This window comes from Lepisma saccharinum, chromosome 15 (assembly GCF_977018435.1).
Source record: "Lepisma saccharinum chromosome 15, izLepSacc3.1, whole genome shotgun sequence".
Classification (NCBI taxonomy): Eukaryota; Metazoa; Arthropoda; class Insecta; order Zygentoma; family Lepismatidae; genus Lepisma; species Lepisma saccharinum.
This window is the reverse complement of record NC_139243.1, coordinates 10,490,035-10,517,660: the sequence shown is the minus strand read 5'-3', so window position 1 is coordinate 10,517,660 and position 27,626 is coordinate 10,490,035. Positions and strand designations below refer to the sequence as shown.

At 38.3% G+C, this 27,626-nt stretch overlaps 1 protein-coding gene and 1 long non-coding RNA gene across 2 annotated transcripts in view; one reads left to right on the top strand and one right to left on the bottom strand.

Moving 5' to 3' along the window:
• The window catches only part of LOC145999578 (gamma-aminobutyric acid receptor subunit pi-like), an 85,952-nt gene that overhangs the window by 52,152 nt on the left and 6,174 nt on the right, over nucleotides 1-27,626 (top strand). Inside the window, exons 5-8 of the mRNA XM_083136604.1 lie at nucleotides 7,970-8,052; nucleotides 10,323-10,469; nucleotides 22,563-22,761; nucleotides 24,395-24,572. Of these exons, the coding sequence (XP_082992730.1) occupies nucleotides 7,970-8,052; nucleotides 10,323-10,469; nucleotides 22,563-22,761; nucleotides 24,395-24,572 (607 nt within the window). The remainder of the gene's footprint in view (nucleotides 1-7,969; nucleotides 8,053-10,322; nucleotides 10,470-22,562; nucleotides 22,762-24,394; nucleotides 24,573-27,626) is intronic.
• Nucleotides 187-4,988, bottom strand: LOC145999498 (uncharacterized). Its single transcript, XR_014443403.1, has 3 exons — nucleotides 4,854-4,988; nucleotides 1,433-1,480; nucleotides 187-317 (listed from the first exon to the last, which is right to left on the bottom strand). It is a non-coding gene; the product is annotated as an uncharacterized LOC145999498 (long non-coding RNA).

The window sequence follows — 27,626 nt, the reverse complement described above, 5'->3', positions numbered from 1 at the left end:
GTATATGTATGAAAAGATAACAGTTTCTCTGCATAACTTCTATCAGTTCCTGCCAAGATAAGAACTCAGACAATACTTAACAATTTGAATTACACTAATTAGTGTCCAGTGCTCAGAAGGACAGTGCCTGCCAAGCCGATTTTTAAATTTAACATTTCGCGTTTGTCAAAAACAATGTATTCAACATTCTGTATTTATTGAATATAAAACCAGAAAAGAAATGTAAATCTACTTACTCACTATTTTGGTGCGTTTTGGCCTGGTTTCTCCACACGTTCTCATCCCTTGCAATACTACTGCTAGTGTCCTGCATGCACCTGGAACAATAACATTTTGTGTTTCTTGAAAAAAATACTCAATACTTTACGAACAAAATTAAACCTAAATTATTTAGGGACACTTCAGTACACTTCAGCCCTGACACAACAGTACTTAAAAGTTACTTGGTATGAAAAAGAAGAAGAAAGAAAACATTGCACATAAATTATCATATTCAATTTTTTTAGGAGTTACAACAGGTCAATGCCCTAAAATGTCTCTATAACAAGGTTACTTTGCACAGTCATGGACACTTGTGGGTTGTAACGATTCCATTGAAAGTTAATGGAATTGTTATAACCCAGAAGTGTCCATGACTGTATATACAATATACCATAAATAGGTTAGGATGAATAAAATTTTATTTCAATGATACTCAAAAATATGTCATTTTCCTGGCCATTGACAGAGAGGCCCACGAACCATTGATGGATAGCCCCAAAAACCAATCACAATAGCCCCACGGAACATTCATTTCCGGCTAGGTTAGGTTAGGTAAGCGTAGTTAAAAAAAGAAAAAAAAATTCTCGTAAAAAAAAAGGCACGTTTGGAAACACTGGCGAGACGCTTGCGCAATCTGCAGGTACATAATGGAAACAACAGCATAATGTCGCTTTACAGAAAATGCAAGTTCTTTACATAAGTGATTATTTCTTGTTCTACAGCATTCTATGGTGAACTTTTCAGTTTCCGCGAAAGAAAATACCTCGAAGAACTTCGACAATGCTACAGAAACTGATTTCAGTACGTAGTTTCTCCTGTATATTTGAAGAAATCCGTTCGGGCGATATCGCATATTACAAATAGCAGTGAAAAACACAAAAAAATCTGACTTTACAGACCAGCTTTGCAAAAAACTGACAAAGATCAAAAACATTTTTTTTACTGTCAATATTAACCATTTTCCATTTGCATGGTTACAATAAAGTGCATGACATGGAATCAGTTTGAGTTAATTTTGAAAATATGGTTTTCACAGTAAATCTGGATAATTCTTGTGATCATGAAGGCTACTGTCATTGCAAATGGTTGCACAGATATTAGAAAGCCAAAATATTTCATGTATCACCAGAAATATAAGGTTAAAGCAAAGGACAAAAACTATTATACTCACAGGAAAAAGGTTGACTAATTTCATTTCCAGTGGAAAGCTATCTGTCACCTGCAAAAGAATCAAGAATTAGTTAGTACAGATTAAATATAATGAGGTACAGTTACTCTTATATTACCAAACAGTGACAGTTAGAAAAAACTTGGTTGTGACTATTATCTTGTAATCAAAGAGTCTAGACTTAGAATCCCGATGGAGGTGATGCAGTGAGATTCACATCAAACAATTATTTTTGAAGCTCAATATTTGTCCGTTCCTCATTTCAATAGTGGCATTAAATCTATCAAGATAAAAATTAGGCCTCTGTACACAACTTTAATGTTAAGACAAAATATACACAAAACAGACATGTCACTAAATTTATGTTGTGTAAAGCATAAAAATGGACCTATTAAAATAATAAGAGACGTAATTTTCGAGAGTGGACATTTGGTCACCAGCTCCTTCTATAACATTTGAATTTATTTCTCGCATAAAATTTGATTGGTTTCAAAAAAAAATATGAAGTTTCTGGTGCATGGAAATAATGGAGTTTGAGGGTTAAAATGAATTCTGAAATACTTAAGTTTTTCTCACAACGAACTTGTAAAGTAATTTGGTAACGGTACTAAATGTTTAACGATGTTCCCAAATTTTATAGAAGTATTAAGAAGTGCCTTAAAATACTGGACACATTTGTGGCTGATTTCCATGTGAGGCTCAAAGGGGGTTCGTGCTTGAGACCAGATGTCACATGAGCATGCATTGGAAGCATTTAGTGATGTCATTTAATTCTAAAAGCCATAAACCTGACTCACCTAGCCTAACAAAGAAAGCATTTAGAGACGGTTTGTGAATGTTAGAGCCCTAAACTTAACATGCCTAACTTAGCAACGAAAGCATCATAGCTCTGTCCCCAACGCATGGTAGTGGTAGCCCGTATCCAAGCTTACATTAAGTGAATATCTGTTCACAAACAATCACATAGGAGTATACGGAAGCAAAAAAAAAATTGGGTAAATGTCTGTTATATCGGAGACACATTAAAATCAGATATTTTGTGTTTCGGATGGTTCGTACTTACCAATTGTGTATTGCGTACCATAGTTGAAGGTGCCATTATGCTTTTTACATGAAAATAACTACGATTTTCACAATACGAGTAATTCTTTTGGTTCCTTTCTTCCGTTGCAGAACATACAATATGGCTCACACAGCTGTGGATCATTGCGCGTCGGGCTTGTGTTTTGTCGATTTGGGGTGGGTATGCAGTGTTTCCACCTTCTTAACTTTCGTGTTCATTATGTCATCACAAACCATTGACGGATAGCCCCAAAAATCATTCACGATAGCCCCACGAACCATTGACGGATAGCCCCAAAGACCATTCATGATAGCCCCACAAACCATTGACGGCTAGCCCCAAGAACCATTGATGGATAGCCCCAAAAACCGTTCACGATAGCCCCACGAACTATTGACGGATAGCCCCACAGACCATTTCCAGCAAGGTAAGGTTAGGTTAGGTTGGGTTAGGTAAGCATAGTTAAAAAAAATTCTCGTAAAAAAAAGGCACGTTTGGAAACACTGGCGAGACTGCATGACTTCCGACACTCGGCCATCTGCAGGTACATAATGGAAACAATGGCATAATGTTGTTGCTTTGCACAAAATGCAAGTTTATTATATCAAAAGTGCTTATTTCTTGTTGTGCAGCATTCTACGGTGAGAAAATACCTCCAAGAACGGTAAGAGTCTAGTTTACGTCCTTTTCCTAAGAAATACATGTCATATATCGTTGGAAAGGTTATTTTATAAGGAATTCAAAAAAGTAATTCCCAAGGCGAGGAAAAATTTCCTGGAGGAGAAAATCGAGAAAAACCGATGTTGTCCGGATATGCGTGATTGAACGTACTGAGGACATTTTTCGATGATGAAGCACATATTTAGGGGTGAAATGAGTGCTAATGGAACCTAACCTAACAGGCCTAACCTAACCTCGTAGGCATACCTGTTCCCGTGAATGGTTAGTGACAAAGTGTAAAACGAAAAACTAACTTACTCTACGGATGCCGGAGCGCCGGCTGTCTGCTAGCACGGTTTTGTAAACGAGCAAGAAGGAGTGCGCAAAGAAAGACGTAAACGGGTAAGAAGGAGTGGACAAGAAGGACGTAAACTAGACTCTAGCCCCAAAAACTTTCAAAATGCTACAGAAACTCATTTCCGTAAGTGTTTTCTTCTGTAAAAATGAAGAAGTGTGTCTCCGATATAACATACATTTACCAAAAAATCGTTCTTCAGAAAGCATGGAATAAGTTATCACTCATATTCCAAAGCAAGTGTTACCAGACATAAATAGGAATCCAATTGTGTAAAAAAAAGGTAAGACTGCAGAATATGGGCTGCTTAGGAGGAAAGCGATTCCTAATTCTATGGTAATGGTTTGAAGTTATTAATCAGGAAAAGTAACTTTCAAGATGCGGAAATGTGTAATTTTCGAAAAAAAAACAAAAAAAAAAACAAGAAATAAGAGTTCAGGATGGGCGCTCTTGAAATCGTGGCACTGCACAAATGTAGTGAAAGCAAAAAAAATGCCTACGTTGTTAGGTAGCTAGGTTAATTCTATTAGCCTAAATAATAATTTGTCATTGTATTTATGCTAACAAAACCTAACCTAACGTTGTAGGCATTCCTCGTCGAAATAATGAAAAAAACTGTGTGTAAACAATATGGACGCGAACGAATGGAGAAATGCATAGCTTTTAGTAGCGTGAAAAACATTTTTCATTGTATTTATGCTATTGGAACCTAACTAACAGGCCTAACCTTGTAGGCATTCCTCGTCTCAAATAATGAAAGAAACTATGCGTAAACAATATGGACACGAACGAATGGAGAAATGAGCCGAGAAATGCATTGCTTTTAGTAGCAGGAAAAACATTTTTTCGCACAAAAATATAATACTAATCGGAAAAATAACACCGGAAAATGGAAGCAAAATGTACGTACTTTCAGGGAATATAAATTTTGTTCGTCTACGTAGAGGAACATGTTCTCCAGTGAGACCCAATTCTTACCATCATTAATCTCGAATGAAATCACTTTATATATAATGAACACCGTTGAAATTTAAAAAGTCTCAGATTTTAACTGCATTATCTAAGCCATGCGTACAAATCCAGCTGATTTTTTTCCTTTTCTTTTTAAGAGCAATCTAATCTAACTACTTGACTTAACAAAAAAAAAAGCCATAAAAGAACCTCGCCCGCTAAATAAATGCAATATTATTTTTTATTATCATTTCTGTCATTTTCCCAGACAATGCTAAGAGTATTGTGAAAATATATACGGTATTGTTTCGTATCTCACATAGGTGTGCGTTTTTACTGAATTGTTTTAAACCAGTTTTAATTATTACTTATGAATTGTATAATTATTTACTTACCTTAGTGGTCACAAAATTCTTCTCTTTCTCGTTTAATCGGCTTGATAAACCACACGAAAGATTTTTGTTTGAAGTACTTGTGATTATGTCGCCATCACAAAACAAAAGAAACCGTGTGCGTACTTTTGCAATCATCTTTCATTAATGAGCAATTCTACATGACAAATACATTCTTGTTTCAGTAATGACCAATTTTACATGACAAATAAATCTTTAGCATATTTTTGAGTTAGTGTTTTAAGTCCACTTTATGCACAGTAAGGCTAATCGGGACTGGACCTAAAGTTTAAGGTGGGATCCGAGCCACTTGTGCCTCCACCGGGTATCGAACCCGGGACCCCTTGATTACAAGGCGACGACGCTACCACTGCGCCATCGGGGAGGCCCTCTATATAACATATTAATTTCATTATGGGTTAACCTATATTCTTTTAACGAGAATCTGAATAGTATATATAAAAATAGTACTCCAATCATCTGTGCCGTCGTGCAGGAATCAAAACGCCAAAGCCAATAAGAGGGGTTAAGTGGGCCGCGGCCTCCAACTTTCAATGAAAAAAATCATAAAAATGGGGAGTTTTTTCACATATTCGATAATGTAATGCACCCAGGAACATGAAATGACTTTCATTCGGTTTAAAAAGGACCATTCTTTGAAAATAAGGCTAAAGTTTACCTCTCCTTCCCAAAATAGCGGGGAAAGAGTGGCAAACTCCCTATTTGTATGAATTTTTCATTGGAAGTTGTGGGCCGCGGCCCACCCAACCCCTCTTATTGGCCTTGGCGTTTTGATTCCTGAACGGTTGCATGCCCTGATGTTTTAGCTGCAAAACAAAAGTTACCCGAAGTAGATTGGTCAAATAATCTACGAGTTATAACATTTTTTCGGTTTCGCCGAGACCTTTTGGCGCGAATTTTAAATTCGTACACTTATTTGACAAAAAATGTTATAACTCGTAGACTATTTGACCAATCTACTTCGGGTAACTTTTGCTTTGTATCTAGAACAACAGGGCATTCAACCGTGGAGAAATCAAAACGCCAAAGCCAATAAGAGGGGTTGATTGGGCCGCGGCCCCCAACTTTCAATGAAAAAATCATAAAAATGGGAACTCTTTACACGTATTCTATAATGTAATTCACCCAGGAACGTGAAATGACTTTCTTTCGGTTGAGAAAGGACGATTCTTTGAAAATAAGGCTAAAGTTTGCGTCCCCTTCCAAAAATAGCGGGGAAGAGAGGGCAAGCTCCCTTTATTTTTATGATTTTTTCATTGAAAGTTGCGGCCGCGGCCCACCCAACCCCTCTTATTGCCTTTTGTGTTTTGATTCCTGCACCAGTGACCCATTGGCCAACTACGCCTATATTTTCTATGGGTTACATGTGACCCATTGGCCGAGTAAATGTTAAATAACAATAAATGGGTAACGGGGTAAACGAGCAACCCTGGGAGAGGGAGTAAAGGCGGTCGGAGCGTGGTGCTGATCACAGCACCCTCAAAACGAGGGGGCGAGATCGAGAATCTGTGTTCGGGATTCCGAACAGTCGAGAAATTCCAAATTATCATATATAACAGTGACCAAATCTTGCGTAGTTTCTGCACTTAAAAGGTCTGGAATTTCTTTAAATGGCCAATTTTTATTGCAGATGTGAAAAATCAATCACTTTGGGGGGAAAGTCAATTCTAGATTTTCACAGTGTTGGGAAATTTCGAAAAATTTACGACCTAGTCGGGGAAATGGAGATTTTCTCAATACCGGAAATCAGAATTATATAAAAAAAATCCCTTCCCAATGCCATTACAGCAGTGAACATGATTCTAATAACAGCTGAAAACAGTCTCCCAAGATTTTGTAGGACATGGTAGCAAATTACTGAAACTTTACAGCCTGTAAATCACAGAAAACAAAATTATTTTGATTAAATATCGCTTCAATTTAACCATTCGAATTCCATGAAATTTTTCCAGATATCTCCAAAGGGGTAAGTGCCCCCCTGGTCCCCTTCTGTCGGCCCCCTTGCTGAGAGATACCTCTGCGTTGAGCCAAGAAGCATCAATGATAGCTAAAATGTAAAAATGTTGCACCCTTCGGAGTACGCAATACGTTCTAATGACGACTTGAACTCCAGGCTTGCTGCAAGTGTGATACGCAAGTATCAGGCAAATTGTCACTTATACACCTGCTGCAAACTTATATTCACTTAAAATGCAAACTCATGGTTCCTGCACACTTACAGTGAACTTGCATTCAACTTGAAGTGCCAAGCAAGTCTCGCAAGACAAATGCAAATCAAGTGCAAACTTGCACTTAACTTACGTGCTATCTGGGCAGTGAGTATCATCCGTCGAAAAATGCAACTTTTGGGGTTCTTACCACCCCTTCTTCAGGCTTTCCTTAGGCACAAATCACCACCATGCCATGTCAAGTTGTATCAAACAAGGAAAAGGGTGCAGGTTGAAGTGGTAAAGCAAATTTTGATAAAACTGTCTTCGCTCAAATATATTGACCTTATCCCTTCCCATCTTACTTTAGGAGGGACTACCAAAAACAGTACAAAACAGTAGAAGACAGTAGCAATACAGTAAGCTACTGAAAACAGTAGATGTTTCAAAACACCCATTGATCTACTGAAAACAGTAGACAGAATTTTCAGTAGGGTGGCAAGAGAAGAGAGTTTGTTTCTTCCTGCTTTCTGTGCCATGCTTGGCAGTGTTGCTATGTGAAGGAAAATTCCCCTTGGTGCGGAGAATTCTAGGTCCAATTTTAGGTAAAAATTAAGATTTTATGAACAATATAGAAATGGCTAGAAAATTTGAACGTGTCAGACTTCTTTTTTGTTTTTGCATGGCTGCATTGGTGTTTCATTTCTATTACATGTAATTAATCTAATACATCTAATAAATAAATACAGTAAATAAAAATGGCTGTGGTAAACCAAGTCAAGCATCAGCAGTTAGGAATTTCCAGTTTGATCATTTGTTACAAAATAGTTGCATACTTGAAATTTGTAATTTACAACCGGCATTTGTGTCTGATGATATTCAGATCACTGTGTGTACATTTTATATATGTAAATCTTGGTTTTAAATTTTATTCCCTCTCTTCTTCCATAGGTTAACAGTAACTGTAAGTTGTGACATGGACTTCCAGTCATATCCTCGTGATGTCCAAAGGTGCTCAATGGATTTTGCAAGTTGTAAGTAGCTTTTAAAGTCTGTATTTGTATTCTTCTAAATATTTATTCCTTTGCATCATCTTTTCAAATCATTCGAGCATGCCATTTTAAAACTATACTTTCATTCTTGAACTCAGTCAAGGAAATTTTGAAGAAAGAATATGTCAATTTACCCACAAGTTTCGTAAAGGAAGGTGATATTTTCTTCTTCTTCTTCTTCGTAGATAGCTAGATAAGATTTATTCACCTTCAAAATGTGAACATTTATGATTTTGTCAAACATTTCATGCCTTTGGTCATGTCACTGAAAGAATAATTGCTTATGTGTCAACTACAACCAAAACACTTTATTTGTTATTGTGCTAGCCTTGAATTGTTTTTCAATTTATATTAACATTATAATTTCCTTAGGTGACTACCTATTGTACTATGTCTTTTCCATAAATAAGCTTGATACAGTACAACATAATGTATACTTTACACTACATTACCTCTTGTATTTGTGTATAACTAACTTTTACTTTGAATGCCACACTATTATGTATGAGAACCTCTCTTGAAGTATATTACAGATATACGGTTTTGCTGTTATTATGCTTCCAAAAGGGACAGTTTACTGCCAAAAGTAACGGTTTTGCTGTTATTATGCTTCCAAAAGGGACAGTTTACTGCCAAAAGTAACGGTTTTGCTGTTATTATGCTTCCAAAAGTAACCAATTACTGCCAAAAGTAACAGTTTTGCTGTTACTATGCTTCCAAAAGTAACGGGTGAACAGAAACTATAGGGACAAACTTCAGGAGGTGATTTCTGACAGGTAAAGGAACATAGAAGTTCATATCAACATATGTCCGGAAATGGACGGTGAGTCTGCAATAAAGCAATTAGTACTGGTACACATGACATGGCATGACTTTCATCCATGTTCCAACAGGTGTTCAAAGTGGCCTCCATGGGATGCAATGCAAGCATCCACATGTTGCATCATGGATTGCCTCTCTCGTTTGAATGTTCCAGCCTGTACCCGAATAGCATCACAGGCTACACTGAAATGGTGTTCAAGTGTCTGCACATCAGGAATTGGCTAAGCATACACAACACTTTTCAGATGCCTCCACAAGTAAAAATCAAGGGTGTTTAAGTTCGGTGATCGAGCAGGCCATGCCACAGGGCCTCCTCGTCCGATCCATCTTCTGGGGAAGATGTTGTTGAGGTGTTGACGAACAATAATGTAAAAGTGGGCTAGCGCTCCATCATGCATCAGCCACATTATCTGTTGCAGTGCCAAAGGCACATTCTGAAGCAAAAGAGCCAGAGTGTTCTGCAGGAAATCCAGATACGTCTGTCCGTTAAGGCGTTATGGTAGAACAAATGGTCCAAGTGGGTGGTCGCCAATAATCCCTGCACAAACATATATGCTGAAGCATTGCTGATGAGATGATTCAACATTCCCCGAGGATTGGCTGTAGCCAACAGATGACAATTGTGTAGATTTATGATGCCATCTATACCAAAGGTCGCTTCATCAGTGAAGAGGACTGATGACAGAAATCCCAATATGGTGGTGGCGTGTTGCAAAAACCAGGGACAAAACTATTCCCTTGGAGGAAAATCCGCTGGTGATAATCCCTGCACACGTTGCAGGTGATAGGGATAGTAGCGGTTTTCATACAGGATACACAACACTGTTGCTTGGCTTACACCATGCTGGCAGACCACTTGCCTGGAGCTGGTTCTCAATATCATGTAGCACATGTTCCTCCAGATCTGGTGTACACACGTGCCGCGGCGCCATCCATGTTCGCATGTATGAAAGGACCCATGCTCACACAATCGCAATAAATGGCTGCAAAAGTTGTGTGGTTTGGGTGGTGCTGTCTGTCCGGGTACATGGCTCGATAAATCCATGTGGCCTCTCGACCGTTTCCATCTGCTTGACCATATACGAAGACCATCTCGGCTTGTTCTTGCTAAATAATGGACCATGGTGCTTCATCGTGGCTCCAATCACACAATCTGCAACACAAAAAAGCACACTGTGAGTGTTGTTATGAGAGGATGATGTCGTTCTTCAGTGCCATCTACCTTGGGAAATATGCATTTCCGGACATATGTTGATATGAACTTTTTTGTTCCTTTACCTGTCAGGAATCACCTCCTGAAGTTTGTCCCTATAGTTTCTGTTCACCCTGTATACCAGGAATGTGATAATGGCATTATGTACTGACTACTCTACATGGTTATCTTTTTAAAATTTCATTTTGCAATCTATATTTTTCATGTTCGATTGCAGATGTCTATCCAAACACATCAGTGCAATTCTCTTGGAGAGAGAAACCTCTTATGTTTAGAAGTGGCAATGCGAAGGAAGTTGGACTACCTAACTATGAAATCCATTTCACTCCCGATTATGAGTTTAAGTATATTACAGATCATGATGGTAAGTGTTTTGATATACTTAAGGTTACTTATAGCCAGGCCCGTAGCTATAGGGTGGCAGGGTGGCAACTGCCTCCTGAAAGCCTGCTTTGCCACTCCTGTGAGAAATACAGAACCAGTGGCGGTCCCTCCATGAAACAGATGGAACAGGTCGTTCCCTCCTACTTATCGTGCTTTTGAGTTATTTAAATTATTTATATTAACATAATATGAACACTTCTTTATCCCGAAATCAACATTTCCAAAATAACGCTGAAGAAAATCTTTCACCGTGGCTGGATGTTTGTTTACGTCAACTACCCCCAACGCATCATGGCTCTCACCCTCTACTGTCTGACGCCGAGTATTTCCGACCACGCATGAAGGTAAACGATCCCCACGGCACCACGGAAGCTGAACACTCTAATTGTTCCCTCAGAGAAATATTGCGGATTCACTTTTCTTCCAGTTTTCGCTATGTGCTGAAGTTTAATCGCGTCACAAGTGATACATTTGAGTGTAGAAAGTCTATAACTTCCTAATCTCGTTGAGAACTTGCGTCTGACATTCATAACTAACTGGAAAAATCTTCTACAGTCTAAGCGTCTGAGAAAATGCCTTTGTCTAAATGCTGGGAAATAGCTTCCCAGGGAACAGCTTGCATCCACCTGTTCCACCAACCCAAGACCAAAGTTTCAAGGCACGCAGTGACAGGACAAAAAGCGAATGTTGCATTCACGCCTTGCAAACTAACATTTCAGCATTGAAGTTTGCACCACTCACTATATTTTGTTGAAAGATTTTCAGAATATAAGATGATCCTCACAGACAAAATTGCGGAGTTTGACTGTTAATAACATGAAAACAGATTGGTGCCTAACTATACGGTGATGAGTGGATTTTAATAGCAAATTTCCAATGCCATCGCCATAGGGTTAGGCAACACACATAACGTTATGCAAGATAGTGCGTATTTCAGGATATAGGTGTCCCATTTTCATTGCCGGTGACTATACCTAATCAGCAGTATTCAGAAATTTAGAACTATTTTAAGTTTTTTTTAACCTACTTCAGGATTTTTCGAGCAGGGACGGCGCCAGAAATTTTCGACTGGGTGGGCAGAAGCGCCATATTGATAGATTAGGGTGGGCAGTATAAATATAAGACCATATATAGTACATGTGTGTATGTAAGTCGTATGTATCACCCTCTCTTTTACACTCCCGATTCTCCTCTTACATCTTTTCCTTTTCCTTATCCTGTTTCCCTCTTTATTCTTTTCTAATCTATCTCCCATCTTGTTCCATTTCCTTTCGCTTTGTCTCTGATGGACACAATTATTTCAAGGAAGTGTTTAGCATGTGCAGCCATACATTCTAACCACATTATTTCATGCAAGTTAATACAGTGAAATAAATGTGAATTAGGTTTAAGCTTGTGTTGCAAATACAAGGCACATACTTGATTTTATGTATTCGGCGACAATGATAGATTGATTTGATTGGTAGATTTATTTGCTTTATTTTACTTCGCTTTTTGTGCCACTTTTGGCTAATTTGCGAAGATGGGGATGAGTGATGATATGATGAAATTGATCAATGAACACTCACAAACATCCATGCCCTGCCCATGCAAGGATTCCGAACCCAGGACCCCTGGTGTCGTAGCGTGATGTGCTAACCACGGGAGCCGGAGCGACAGTGATAGAAAGTGCGATGGTAGACAATCGTGAAGTTTCTCGTAATTGAAGACATGTTCCTGAGCATAGTATTTTCATCGTATGAGTTTTTGACTGAAAGAGTTTTCTTACTCCTTTGGGGATTACTTTTCTTAGCTTACAAGGTTTGTACAACTGACAAATCTATCTGAATGTTTGTAGTAGCGGCGATCGGGTGCCAACATTTAAGGGGCAAGGACAATATACTTTTTCTTGATAGAAAAGGCTTCGTATAAAGATGCCATAGTGTGGGAGCAAAAAGTGGCAAAATGTGGCTGGGGAACTGCACCCCCCACTTCCCGCTCCTCCTAATCGCCGCCACTGCATGTTTGGATTAAAATGAACGTCTTATTATAATAACCCATAGCACGACAGCCCGTGAGAACCTTGGCTTACCTACCGACTGCTGATCTCCCTCCCACACTGTTCCTCCGTCACCTGTTATAGCGCGGAGATCTTAGACCAGTATTTGGGTGACGGGTGGTCAGCCCGTCGAACCCCCAGCCGATGTAGGTCTTCTCGACCGGGTTACCGCTCACTCATTCGGAGCTCCCCAATTTCCTCACGATGGTGGGTTGCCACCGGCCCTATACGTAGGCCGTCCCGCAGCGAACGATCTCAAGACGAGTGAACGCCTTAACCCGCTCGGCTACGGAGGAGGACAAACGTCTTATTAAGAATGATTTAAAACACACACGGAAATCCAATTCTTTGTTCATTGTCCATGAAGTATTCCTAGGCTAATGAAAGGCTATTTTGACAAAATATCACTCATATGTAATAAACAAGTGAGATTGAAAAATCTGTTCAGAATTGAAGAGATTATTAGCTAAGTTGCTATTCGTTTTCTGAACTCTCATGTATCTAATGCGGGAGAAGATACACAACACACGTATGGTTACGTGAACTTTTTTGAGGTAACAAAATGATTTAGGAAACAAGGAATTCATCGAAGTTGATCACCGTAACAGCAATAATTCATCTTTTTTTTTTTTATAGATGACTTGGGTTGTATGGCGTGACCATTTCGAATACACTAGAATGTCAACCTGTACAGCATACCCTGGAAACTTAATTCTTTCAGGGCAACGAGTCCCTGGAGCCTGGAACCACTGTCAAAGTAATAATTTATGAGGGTTTGTATTTTGAGTGTCAGAATGTATTTGTTTTCGCCCCTTCGTTACTTTTATCTAATCACAATTGAAATGACTTAAAATAAAACAAATCAACCACGACTTACTTTTCCAAAAATGGAGTTTCATTAGATCGTACCTCTTAGAAAGTTGAGGTGACTAGTTTCAATTGCACAGCTTTTCATTAGTGGATCAAGGCATCTAATTCCGTGGACAATGACGTTATTTTCCGAAAGTCTCAATTTGTCTCAGGCAATCACCCTCTTAAAATGGACGCATCTTCTGTGGTGATAAAATGACACGTTTGCTGCTAGTTCTTTCTGTATATTTTTTTCCCAGTGGCAAAATGCTGTCGCATTATAATGAAGACGTCATGTGTTGAACTCCCCCTCTTCTGGTGGAAGCACAATGCACACTGGTTCGGACTACACGTTAAACTGTAGGTTTAGTCCCGATTAGCCCATCTGAGCATAGAAGAGGGCTTAAAAACAAACTAACAAAATCGTCTTCTGGATACTTCGTGACATAACTTTTTTTCTTTACTTCAGCTGCATCTGCAGATTCTGTCGACATTTTCGGCTGATTCCTGTGGCAAACTTTGTGTGTCGAAAGAGGATAAATATGATAAGCCAGTCACTACAATTGAATAATTCTGTAGCTTTTTCCATACATAAGTGATTTATTAAAATGTATTCACTTCGGTATTGTATTGATTATTGTGATTCGTTCTTATTAGTAGAATGAATATAAAGTTGATATTTCGCATACCATATTGATATTTGAAGATGACAGGTATATAAAAATTGTAATTAAATAAAAATGAAGTACACTTCTGGAATTTCAATGCAGAGCTAATTAAAACTATACTATACTCTCTAGCAACCCGAAGGTTTATGGCTGCAGAAACACAACCCTTCCATCTGTTTCTATCCGGGGCAAGATCAATCCAATCTTTCCTATCCTTACCAATTTCTTTTATGTCCATCTCAACGTTGTCCCTCCATCTTCGTCTTGGCCTTCCTACTGGTCTCTAACCATCATGTTTCCCAACATGAATCCTGTAAACTTTTATTTCCTCTGCCATTCGTGTCACGTGGCCTGTCCATCTAAGTCTTCTTGATTAAATTATTCTAATAATAATAATAATAATAATAATAATATTTAAAAAGTCGAAATAATTTATTGTGTTACTGGAGATGTTTTTATTTGGAGATTATTTTAACCATACCCAGGCTGGGATTTATATACGTATGTGGAGGAAGAAGCTTACAGCACCAAGGCCTCACTCCAATCCCCTCTACACAGTTTCAGTTATAACTTCTTGCCAAGTTACATGGTGTGGTTTGTTATTATATTTTTTACCACATCCGAAGTACCTATTTTTTTTTATTATGTGATACTTTTCAAAGCAGTCTTTCCCAGTGAAGGCCCGGAGCTGCAGTCCTCAAGTTTACCCTAAATTCTGATCTAATCTTGATCATACCCTGCAAAATTTTGAGCCTCCAAAGCCTACTAGCTGCTTTTATTCATGGAAGTATTCATTTGATCACAGTTTTTGTTTCAATAGCTCTGGTAATTACTTTCACTTTCTAATGAGAAAATTGGCTTTATAGAAGATGATATGTGAACATTTCTAGCATAGATAATATTCACAAGTAAAATGTACATGTTATGAACACCAGAATACACTTATTTATTGAATCATTCATATATATCCAAGTATATGTACTTATTGAATTTGATAGGGTGGGCAATCGGGTGGGCACAGGAATTTTTGGGTGGGCGCTTGCCCACCCGTGCCCACCCCTGTCGCCGTCCCTGTTTTCGAGCCTAACTGAAGATTTTTAGGACCTATTTCAGGATTTTTAGAACCTATTTTAGGGTTTTTCGAATCTATTTTAAAATTTTTAGAGGACGAAAGCCTTTAGTTCATTGAACTTTGCAGAAAATACAAGAAACCAACACATATTCTAACTGAATTAAAAACTAAAACGAAATCATACACAAGGCATTTTCAAACGAGTTACTACAACTCTGTAAAATTATTAACTGGATATTCTTCAAGTGGCAAATTATATTGTTGTCCTTGTTTAATCCTGAGAAGGGAGTCTGGAATAGTTCGAGGTTTTGTCACATTAACAACTTCTACTAATCTAGCGAATGTCATGAAAAAACTCCGCCATCTGTGTGCCATTATTGCATTGAGGGCGTTTGAATTACAAGAATACTCAACTCTATGGAAAAAACAACTTAATTTACGAATAAAGAGATGAAACAGGTTCCGACAAAACATTATTTTTTTTTTCTGTGATCACACAAAAATTTATATTATCAAATTTTTCTTTGTTGCGCATCAACAATTTTATTTTTAATGTTTTCTTTATATTATATCACATTTGCTTTAAAATTATTATTGTCTTATAATTTTAATGTGCCTCATGTTTGTCACTTCTGACAATTTGTATTACAGTATATGTATCGTATATTTATTTGGTTCATTTCAAAAAGGGATGAATTTTACTTGATCTACTGTATTATATTAAGACACCCATGCGGCAGAGGGGGGGGGGGGGGCAAATGCAGGTGACCTGTTCCCCTGCCTGATTTATCACCGCACGCCACTCTACAGAACACATTCCTACCTGGAATTCTCACTAATCTTTACAATTATATCATGTGTTACTCTAGCAACATAACAAAGACACTTATTAATTTTGTGATTTATTAGGGTGTATGAGATTCCGTATAATGTTGTATCAGGATTGGGGGAAAAAATTCCCTTCCAAATTCAGACTTCGGGAAATGATTTTGCAATTTTTAGTATCTAGAACAGTTGTGACATTTTGAGTAGTCTTGTACTGAAGGTACCTAATGTGTTCGGATGTTTTTCTTGGATGTGTTGCTATGAACTTGGAACTGCTTAAATTTTTATTTCCCAAGTCTACCTTTTGGTAATAATGATTCATGTGGTAGAGAGAGGGAGTGGATATTTGATTTCTGTTACTTAGCATTGCTTTTCTGCCACTTCTAGCTAATTGCAACAATGAGTGATGACATGAAATTGATGAAGACACACTCATAAACAGTGCCGTAACTACAGGGGGCAGGGGGAATTGTCCCTTCCCCCTAACATTTGACAGATGTCCATTCTAGGGGAAGCAAAGATTGAAGTAAAAAAACAAGACTAGGAGAATGTAAGAATAGCAGGACAATTGGATACTCATGATGGAATTAGTTTTTACGTGTTCCTTGCATTTTTCTTCCAGACTGCCAAGGGCACTTTCAAATTTCATACAAGTAAAAATACATTTCGTAAAATTTTCTTGCTCACTTCACTCGCAATGTCTGCTTTTCTTATAGTCCAAGTTCAGAGCCATAGCTATGGGGCAGTGGAAGTCGACTCTGGGAGCAAAACGATCCATATGAAAAAAAAATGTTAAAGAGAATGCCATGGCACCCTGTAAAATTATTTGCGCCCTATTAAAACAATTTCTTTCTATGAAACTTAATATGAAATATTAATGATGACTATAGAGTGCGGATTTTGCATATTTGCATATTTTATTCCGGTCCTCTAATTAATATGCAACCGGGTTCTAAAGTTGTTTCAGAGCATTCCAAACCGAAGTAGAGGTTTTGTAAAGTGCATATAAATGCATATTTAAGGTGTTCGTGCATATTTACTGCATAAGCGCATATAAATGCATATTACGTGAAAAAATCATTAAATTGATAGTTTTTTTTAAATATATTTGTTTACTTGGTTAATGTTTCGTCTGTGGAGTGTTTCTGAGAGTAAAATTTTCAAGCACAGGTGTTCGAAAAACTCTGTTTATGCGCTGCAGGGCAGACGGTCCCCCCTCCCTTGTGCATTCCTGGCAATGACACAGAGAAGACGTACACTCCCTCCCCTGGCCTTCTTCCTTGGCCTATATAAGGCAACGGAGATTTTTGCTCATAAAGAGTCTGTACTCCGTTGAATTAGTGTAGTTTGCATTGTGTGAAGATGCCGAAGGAAAAATCATCGAAGATTGTTTTACTGAAACAGTGGATTATAGGAGAGCTTTCGTAAATGCACACTTTGCATCCCTCCCTTCGATTGTGACGCAACTCGAGACAGAAGGAATGTCTTTGTGTTCTGTTCAACTTTTTTCCCTGCAGTAGAGGTGTGCGGGATCCCGAGAAGTCGGGACCGGGATGGGGAAAAAAAATTCCCGTCCCAATCCTGACTTCGGAAAATGACTTCCCGACTTTTCGGGATCCCAAGCAGTCGTGAAATACTGAATGGTCATTTTAAAAAGTCGTCAATTCTCAACGTTTTCTGCATTGTAAATGTCTGGAACTTATCGGAAATTGTTAGTTTTTGTACCAGAAGCTCTCACTCTTTGAGAAAATGTCAAGGTAGAAGTTGTATCCATTCTAACATCAGTGGGGAGAATTATTGCAGAAAAGGCAGATAAAGTGACTTCCAAGAACCCAGGTTTGAATTTTTTGTATGAAGTGAAAGCTGTGCTACAAGGTGAATCAACAGAACTATTACAAGATCTCACGCCAGAGGACATAGCTGCATGGAAATATTGTCCAGTGACAAGTTATAGTGTGGAGCTTTTCTTCATACAAGGATATACTAACAGAAAAAATCCACTCTAACCAATTTAGAGAGATATATTGTAGTGCACTGCAATTTACATAAATTCAAAACTACTTAACGATTTTCGTTATATTGTGTTTAACAACTGGAAATAGTAAATTCAATGTAATACAAGATTTTGCAACCTTACTTGACATGGAAGCTGTTGTTACTTCGTCTTTACCTTCAATGGTCAGTATGTGTTGTAGTATTTTATAAAATAAATGTATTTCGAGGAATTCTTTTGTGCCTATATTTTTCCTTTAGTGCATAATTTGCATATTTGAGTGCATATTTTACTTGTTTTTAGTGCATAGATGCATGCATATTTTCCACTTTTTTAGTGCATATTGATCCGCACTCTAATGATGACACTATATAATCCAAGAAGTCATTGATCAATCAAGGGATACCTATTTATTTGTCAGGTGTCAGAACATGTATTTCAACTATAATATAATAAAATTCACATAATATTTTGCAAAATGGTTAACGTAACCAGTAGGCAAACATTGTCTGTAGTGATGCAAAAGTCTCCCCTTTCAAGGAAATAGAGTCCGTGGTGGACTAAGGAACCCATGTTTTAATGTTTTAGCAATCACAAAAAATGTATTACAAAGTTTTTACACAATTCATCAAAGTGTAGATAATATGTTACCATTAATATTTAATTTATTCGATTTTTCTTGCATAACACAACACAATGGTGTTGTTGGATTCTCGTTAGATTCCTTTGTGCGTAAAAATCTTGCATACTGGAAACTAGAGGAAATCATTATGAAGCATGATTTATAATGGTCTCCCGTAATCAGTTCTGCAGAAAGACCCAAAGCTGTTGGTACATATTAATTGTCTATTAACATTATCGACCTGTAAATATCAAGTAGATACAGTCCCCTATTAGCCTATTTATTTTAAACTTTATATTCTTTGGCAATCTGGAAAGGTCATTATCGAAATATTGCTATTTGATGTTGCTCGAAGTTATTTTTGTTCGTTGCAGTTTCAAGATGTCATCCCTTTTCTCTTACTATCTCTTTTGGGAGAGGGGGCAAGTGCCTCTGTGTACCCTGTTATATCTGCCAATGCGACACAATATATTAAAAATTTGCCCCCTCTAGGATTGACTTAACCCCCCCCCCCCCACAAAGAATTCCTGGCTACGGGCCTGCTTATAGCTGGTTAAATGGGAATAAAAATATAACAGCAGTATATGAATGAGAATTATCTGCCTCCTATATACCCAAGGTGAATTGACAGGAAAAATGCCATGGTCCCCATCTCCCTAAACCCAAGTACCCATTGGTATGTTCAGGAACTTTTGTAGGGGGATCAGTTCATTGATTTGGGGGAAAGTCTTTACAGGCAAAAAACAAAAAACAGATGACACCACTGTGCATCTTGGCTTGAGAAAGTTCTGGGAAACCAGGATAAAATGTCGCACAGGCAGGGGGGGGGGGGCTCAGCATTTCCTGGAGCTGCCGTCAGCCCCCTTGACATTAGGCAGAACTATTTTGTGTAATTTGTTTGCAGTGAAGAGTGAAAATGTAGACAACAGATATTATTTTGCTCACAACTTTGGTGAAGGATAAATTCACGGAACATGAACAACAGCTAATACATTTGTTCGGACAAGTCTAAGTAGCGGCAAGTATTTAGAAGATTCTCTTCTATAGACTCTAGAAAGTTATTTCACAGGGGAGCTTCTTTATCTGTACCTTCGCTGTCCCTGTTGCAATCTGTGATTTCAAAGTCATTATTCAAATTCCCTCTGCATCTGCGTCAAAGGCCAACAGCTCCAAAGTTTTCGGAATGAAGGGGAGTTTCATAGCTTTGGCCGGGGGTGGAATGTACTGTAGGCACTATGATTGAATATTGTGCATTTTTTCCTTGTGTGATATAAATATCTGTTTCATCAGAAGTAGTATAGTGTGTGCAGTCAGAGATTATTTCAGCAGCAGTTGATACTTCAAAAATTGATGTTTTAAAAGATATAGAAAAAATATAGTATTTGTATGATATTTCTAAATTTATTATAACTTATTAAGCCCCCCTCCTCCCCCCCCCCCACACACATAATTTCTTTGTAATCTTGAATTTTATTTTATCTTTTATTTTAATCTGTACTTTTTTGGATTAGGTGGTAGACCAGCAACAGCTGAAACTCGCCCAGCAATAAGGTATAATCAATTTACCTTCATTTAATGCTCTTAAACTTTCGAAAATTTGACTTGGTTTTCAAAGCCCCCCTCATAACTCGTGAGTCCCCTCCCCCCTGGAGATCAATTCTAGCTACGGGCCTGATGTCACATGAAAAATAAAATAAAAACCACTTACAATAACCATATATTATTTTGTATCTATAAAAAGTGGTCATGTAGATCTTCAAGAAGAACCTAGAGGACAGACAGCACTGTGTTCCTTAATTTTTTTAGTCTTCATGCCATTATACACATAGTCATTTTCACATTTTGTTCCAAGTTTTACCCACCTCAATAAAGAAGATTTCAGTCACGAAGTTTATATCATTTGGCGTTTCGTGTAGAAATTCAGTTTTTATAATTTGAAATTCTCCTCCATGAACATTTTCATCCTTTTTTAAATATTAAATAGCAGAATATTAAAACACCAGATGTAATCTGATTGTGTGATTATACATTTACTGACAAGTAATGTGTGTAAAATTAAATAAGTGAAGGTGTGAAGCAGTGGCATATTCTGAAAATTTGACCTGGTTTACCACAACAATTAGTATTCATTGTATATATTTATTATATATATATATATCTATATAATAGAAATAGAACACCAATACAGGCATGCAAGTAAAATACAAACAGAAGGTACAAAATTTTTCGGTAATTTCTATATACAGGGTGCTTCTGTGGCCATGTTACAGACTTGCAGGGATGATGGAAGGGGACAAATGCAACAAAATGAGATAGGGAACTCTGGTGTGGAAATGCCTCAGTCAAAGTTTACAAGCCACTTCGAAGGGCAGGCAAGCAAGCACAACACGGGGGGAACCATAAAAGATAGGGGGAAAGAATCCACCGTGCATGCCCTGGAGAAGACGTAACATCAAACTAGACATGTGTAGCCTAGAAGCATGAGTGTTGCGGCTGCAATCAGTGCAATGGAGTATACGCCAGAGGAACTGGTTGATCTGGTGTTTGTGTATGGACGAGCAAATGGGAACTGTAGGGAAGCAGAAAAGTTGTATCAGACCACGTATCCACGACACAGACATCCAGAGCACACCATGTTTCCCAGACTTTTCCAATGATTACAGGAAACGGGGGCAAGTGTGACCTCAATTCCATGAGCAATGAGGACAAAGAACTGCAAGGACACCTGACTTTTAAGAAGCAGTTCTGGATCGGGTGGAAGGACAACCATCGATTTGTACACAGGATGTGTTGCCTGAAATTGGTCTGGCCCATAGTACTGTTTGGAAAGTTCTAAGAGAGCAGCAGCTGCACCCTTGCCATCCACAGCATGTCCATGCCATGGGTCCAGCTGATTTCGCACCCCGCGTTGTGTTTAGTGAATGGTTACTGCAGTGCTGTGTGATCGGCCCCCAGTTTCATGCCTGTGTGCTTTTCACTGATAGGGCCTGTTTCACGACAGACAGGATGCTGAACAGTCGCAATAGCCATGTATAGGCCGATGAAAATCCCTGTTCCACAATCATGAAGAGCCATCAACATGTAAACATGTGGGCGGACATTGTCGGCAAACATTTAATATTCCGTATCTTTCACCGCCACAATTAACTGAACCAGTGTACACTGTGTTTCTGAGAGACATCCTCCCTGAGTTATTGGAACATGTCCCACTTCTCGTTCGTCAAACGCATGTGGTTTCAGCATGATGGGGCCCCAATCTACTTCATAGCTGGTGCTCGTGATATTATGACTCAGACCTTCCCACAGCGGTGGATAGGGAGAGACACACCTGTTGCTTGGCCTGCCCGTTCACCTGATCTGACCCCATTTAATTTTTTCTTTGTTTCTTTTTTTGTGGAGTCATGTTAAAAGTGTTGTCTACGGGACACCTGTGAGTAATGTAGAGGAACTCTTGGCAAGAATCCTTACAGCCTGTGATCTGGTCCGAACGACTCCTGGGATATTAGAGCAGATGCTACAGAACTTATTGCAACGTTGTCGTGCCTGTAGCGAGACAGGGGGGCATCACTTTGAACAACTGCTGTAATGATGGCTGCAGTTACTACTCATTAAAGCCACTACAGTGATTCGTCTGTGTTTGTTTTCCACTTCCCCAGATATATTTTATGGTTACCCTCTGCGTTGTTCATGGTTGCCTGCCCTTCGAAGGTTTTGGTTTGTAATTTTTGACTGAGGCATTTCCGGACCAGGGTTCCCTATCTCATTTTGTTGTGTTTGTTCCCTTCCATCATCCCTGCAAGTCTGTTACAGGGTCACAGAACACCCTGTATATGGGTTACACAGATGTTCCTATATGTTTCTGACAGTTACCGGCCACTGAATAAATTTAATCATGTAGTGGCTTATTGAGTTTTATTCCAAAGCTACGTATATTCAAGAACAATTCAATTATATTGCATGACTAAAACAGATGTAATTAATATTACATCATATGTTATCTTTTCAGCTTCTTACTCAGCATTAAGGATCAAGTTCACATTCAATAGACATCTCATGACCCACCTTATGCACACATACTTCCCAAGCTCGCTGTTTGTGTTCGTCTCCTGGATTAGTTTTCTTGTCCCATATTCTTCACCACCTGGAAGATTCATGGTTCTGATCACCAGCTTGCTTTCGCTCATAACGCTTTTGGAATTTATCAGGTAAGTGCTGCATTATGTCCCACACAATGGCCATATAACCTAAGGCATCATGCTTTGGGCTCCGGCTATGGGACGCATGCAGACTTGGTCTCTTGGCGGAAGCGTAACAATTTTTCTCCTGAAATTTCGGCCTGTGTGTGGGACAGGTGGTCACCCACCATTGTGAGGTTATTGGGGAGCTACGAATGAGTAGCATAACCTGGTCAAGGAAACCTACAACAATGTCTGGGGGTTTGTCATGCTGACCACACGTCACCCTGTAACTGGTTGGATGATCTTCCAGCTTGGCAGGTGGGAGGGAGGCCAGCAGTCAGTAGTTAGACACTGGCGATCACGCTCCATGCATTTTTATTATTATTATTATAAGTGCTGCATTATAACGGCATCCTATTCAGAAAATGAATATGTAATTTCCTCTGAATAAAATTAAGAAAATTCAAATGCATGTCTGCATCATTTCCTTTTGTGCCGTGAATATGATAGCTTATTTCTGTAGTAATAGTATAGGCTATACTTACTTACTTTTTTTTCTTGTCTTTTTAAATTATATACATCTTTAATTTCCATATTCTGTATATCTATAAACAATTAGCATGACTGTACCTAGGTATAGCTTAACATATTAATTCATATAGAACAAAAGGTTGTTTTTTTTTATCAATAATCAGTGTAAAATAATCTGTAAGCTCAAGTGCAACACTACAATTCACAATTCCCGATTTACGCAATCAATAAAAGCAACCAAGATACACAGGAAAAGGTAGCATCTCATTACATGCTGAATCTCACCGAGTTTTTTGTGGAAAAGGAACACAGGACAGTGTGATGTAGTTACATATTTTCTCCGTCAGAAACAGCAGTTTCACAATTATGGCATGTACAGAGTGATCACAAAGTTCCATTACCCCCTATCGCATGTCCACATCGTCATAGATGGTCACATTGTATTAATGTGAGATCATGGCAGAGGACAACTAGGAGGTAGTGTGACTATTCGTTATGATTTAGTCCAGAGTGTCTGTGTGTACACCATCGTTTTCGTAACAGAGTATGATTCTCCGCCATGTACGATGGGAAATTCTCCTCAACACTATTGGCGTGATGGCAGTAAATGCACGCCGAACAACATCCTTAAGCTCGTCAACTGTCTCGTAACGTGTGGCAGCAACCTTCTGTGCTCACTAACATCTATGTAATACATGGGGGGTAATGGGACTTTGTGATCACTCTGTACAGTGAGATCCACTAGGATTGCTCAGCAAATTGTCCATGACTATTTTCACTAACGGTTCTCTTACATCCTGTGTGTTTTCAAGCAATGGGTTTTTATGTATGCTGGTGTAGAAGTTGTCAAGAGCTTCTTTTTAAGTTTTCTCTTAATTCTTTAAGCTATTATTGGGCCAAATAAAGTGCACGTACATGGTGATGGACAATTTGCATGGTAATACTCATGGATCCCACTGCACAGCTAAACAGGAAGTGTTTTGCATATTGGAATTTGCCAAAAAATTGTCAATCATGGTTCTAGCATTTCATATAACTTTTTCAATTAAATGTTTAAAGAACTTGAAAATATTTCATTGTATAAGGTCAAAATAGTAAGGAGATATTTTTCAATGCTTTTTTTCTGCAGAGAATCATCGCCATCATCTTTACATATTAAGAATAATGAACTGTGGGTTTTGACATGTCTGATTTTTGTTGCTGCTGCGTTGCTGGAATATGCTGTGCTCCTGCATGCTATGAGGCATTTCTCTACAACCAAAAAACCATTCACAACTCCTAGGCGCTCTTCTTTTTTTATTGGATTGGTGAGTAGATTTGTTGATTTAGGGATCTTTAGACAATAAGTCCATTGTACGTGTTGACTTCCATATCCTTAGCTTCCGAGTTATGGAAACCTATGACAATGGCTAGGGGTTCATCGTGTTGACCACACATCACCCCTTAACTTGGATGATTGCCCACCCCTGCTGTCTGCAGGTAGGCTTTGGATCTCAAGGGCTGATTGATTGATTGAGTTGGTGTTTTAAGTCCACTTTATGCACATTAAGGCTAATTGGGACTGGGCCTACAGTTTAAAGTGGAATCCAAACCACTATGTGCCTCCAACGAGTATCAAACCCGGGACCCCTTGATTGCAAGATCCATTGTGCCATCGGGGAGGCTCTCAAGCATGGGCGTTCGGCAGGGGGGTCAAACCAGTCAGTAGACCTCCGCTGGGTATTTTCATCTATTTATTTTTTTTAATTTATGCCAATTTAAAAACGAAGAACTTTATTTCACTTAATCTTGGTTGTAACAAGTACTTAATATTCATATGCTAGGGCATATCCCCCAAATTTTGAAAATACTACGGTTGATTCATAATACTTCCCGATGAGACACATGATGTGGCAGATACAGAACAATTCCCTCTGTGTGTATGGTTTGTGGATTCTGAAAATAATATCCACTAAAAGGTCTTATGTAACAATAGGGGTGTCCACGGAGGACAGGGGGGGGGGTATGGCACAGGCTGTGCCATCGAGATTTTTGGGGGGAATTTTTTCCCTTCAATTAATGTAAAATTCAACATTAATATATTTTTCAAAAATATATGTAAAAATTTTACACCTTAAATGCACCATATTTAATCAATTAGATAAAGAAAAGGAAGTGTTTAAGGGCACTATCGAAAGGGGCGGGTGAGAAATATTCAACTCTTACATATTACGCCTTAATTGACACTTGAGTTCTGGAGGGGATTCTGAATTAATCGTTAGAAGGGGGGGGTGGTATCCAACTCTAGGTCTTACATTATGGCATGGAAATTTTGGTGGTAGAATTGAGTATTAAATATAAATGGAGAGATATCTTGATAAAGTGTTAAATCTTAGATTGTCAAGGTATTTCTGTAGTGGAGAGAGAGTTCAAACATTAAATTTTGGAGACTGTATTTTGTGATATGGTATCCACACGTTTTCGGCCCAGAACGTGCCAAAAGAGAAGCTGGAAAAGACTAAATATCTCGGGATTCTAGGAAAGTATTGACACACCATTAAATTAATATTCTTGAAAGCCTGCACAGAAATGGATGGGAAAAGTTTCTTGCTCGCTTTGCTCGCAATAATACGTTCCGAGAATGCATGTTTGGCACTTTGCTGGGGTGAATGTGAAGTTTTATGTTATACCTGCATTACAAGACCTAAGCGATATTCTCGATATTCATTAATAACATCACTTCTTAAAATGTAATGCTTAGTGTTGGTATACTGCTTAATTTAAAGCAGGTGCATCATTTGGAACAAAGAGCTAAGAAAAAATTACTTTCGGTAGACATGCTGTCGTAATTAAATACTTTGTAGGAATTACAATATACGTAGTTTGAAGGTGCGAATTATATGATTTTGGGGGATGCATGACATGATTTGGGGGGAGGATGGGCACCCCTGTGTATCACACTGGGTAGTGATATGTCAGCTGAAAATCTGACAGTTCTTCTTGAACAATGTCACAAACTTGGTCTTGACATGAAAAAATTTATGAGTGAATGTTATGATGCGAGTGGCAGATTTAATGGTGTGCAATCATGAATAAATCAAGAATACCCAAAATAAATGTGTGCCCACTCTGCCAGTCATACGGTAAATGTAGCCTTATCATCAGCCATGTCGAACTCCACCATTAGAAACTGTTTTGGTACAGTAAGAAAAGTTTTTTTTTTTTTGTCAGAATAATTCATGCAGTGCTGAAATACTAGAAACAATATATTGCATTGTGCACCAGGCAGTAAACACTATTTGTCAGTGTGTGCGTGTCTAGTAATTATTATTAATAATATTTAATAACATAGTATTATTAATATATCACTGTTATAATGGTCTTAATTTAGATCTTTAGGGGGCTTATGACATGCATTGGGGAATGGGCATCCCTAGCTGGACCCCCAAATTTTTTTTTTGGATACGCCCCTGTTCATATGATAAATTTATTGGATGCTAAAATAAACTAAACTAAAACTGCTACTGCTACTACTGCTGCTGCTACTACTACTACTAGTAATATAATAATAACAATTATAATTATAATAATAATAACAATTTAAAATACCTATAATGCAATAATATTAAAAATAACCCCTTCTTGAGAAACTTCTGCATATGCCACTGGTCTGTCTCAATATTTTTGAGGGGGGTGTCCTCGACATCTTCGATTCGACCCCCCCCTAGGAAAATTTCTGGCAACGCCCATGCTCTCAAGGGCTGTTGTATCATGGGTAATTATTATTATCAGTGGCATCCCTGCTGAAAATTTTGTCTACTGTTTTCAGTAGATCAATAGGTGTTTTGAATCATATACTGTGTTCAGATTTTCAAACGGATGCATATAAAAATTGTTAATAAGGGAGAATGGAATGTAATATTTAGAGCTACCATCTTAAGTTAAACACACTCCATGCATATTAAATATAATACTAAAGAAATTAATTGACCTGTGGTAGATCAATCGTTAGGGCATCTGACTACCATACGAGAGGCCCAGGTTCGATCCCCGGTGGGGAGAACCAGGAATGGGGCTCTAACTCCACATCCCCTATATGTCTTCATGGCATGGTGCAAAGCACAGGGGAGCACTTTACTTTTTTTTTACCTAATTATTTTCAATTGTAGTTTCTCTACTGTACTGTTTTCAGTAGATCAATATGTATTTTGAAACATCTACTGCCTTCAGATTTTCAAATAGATTTAAAAACAAATTGTTAATCAGGAGGATGGAAAGTTATATTTACAGCCAACATGTTGAGCTAGTCACACTACATACAATATTACATGTAATACTGAAGAGAATATTTCACTTGTAGTTTCTCAAACTGTACTTGTACA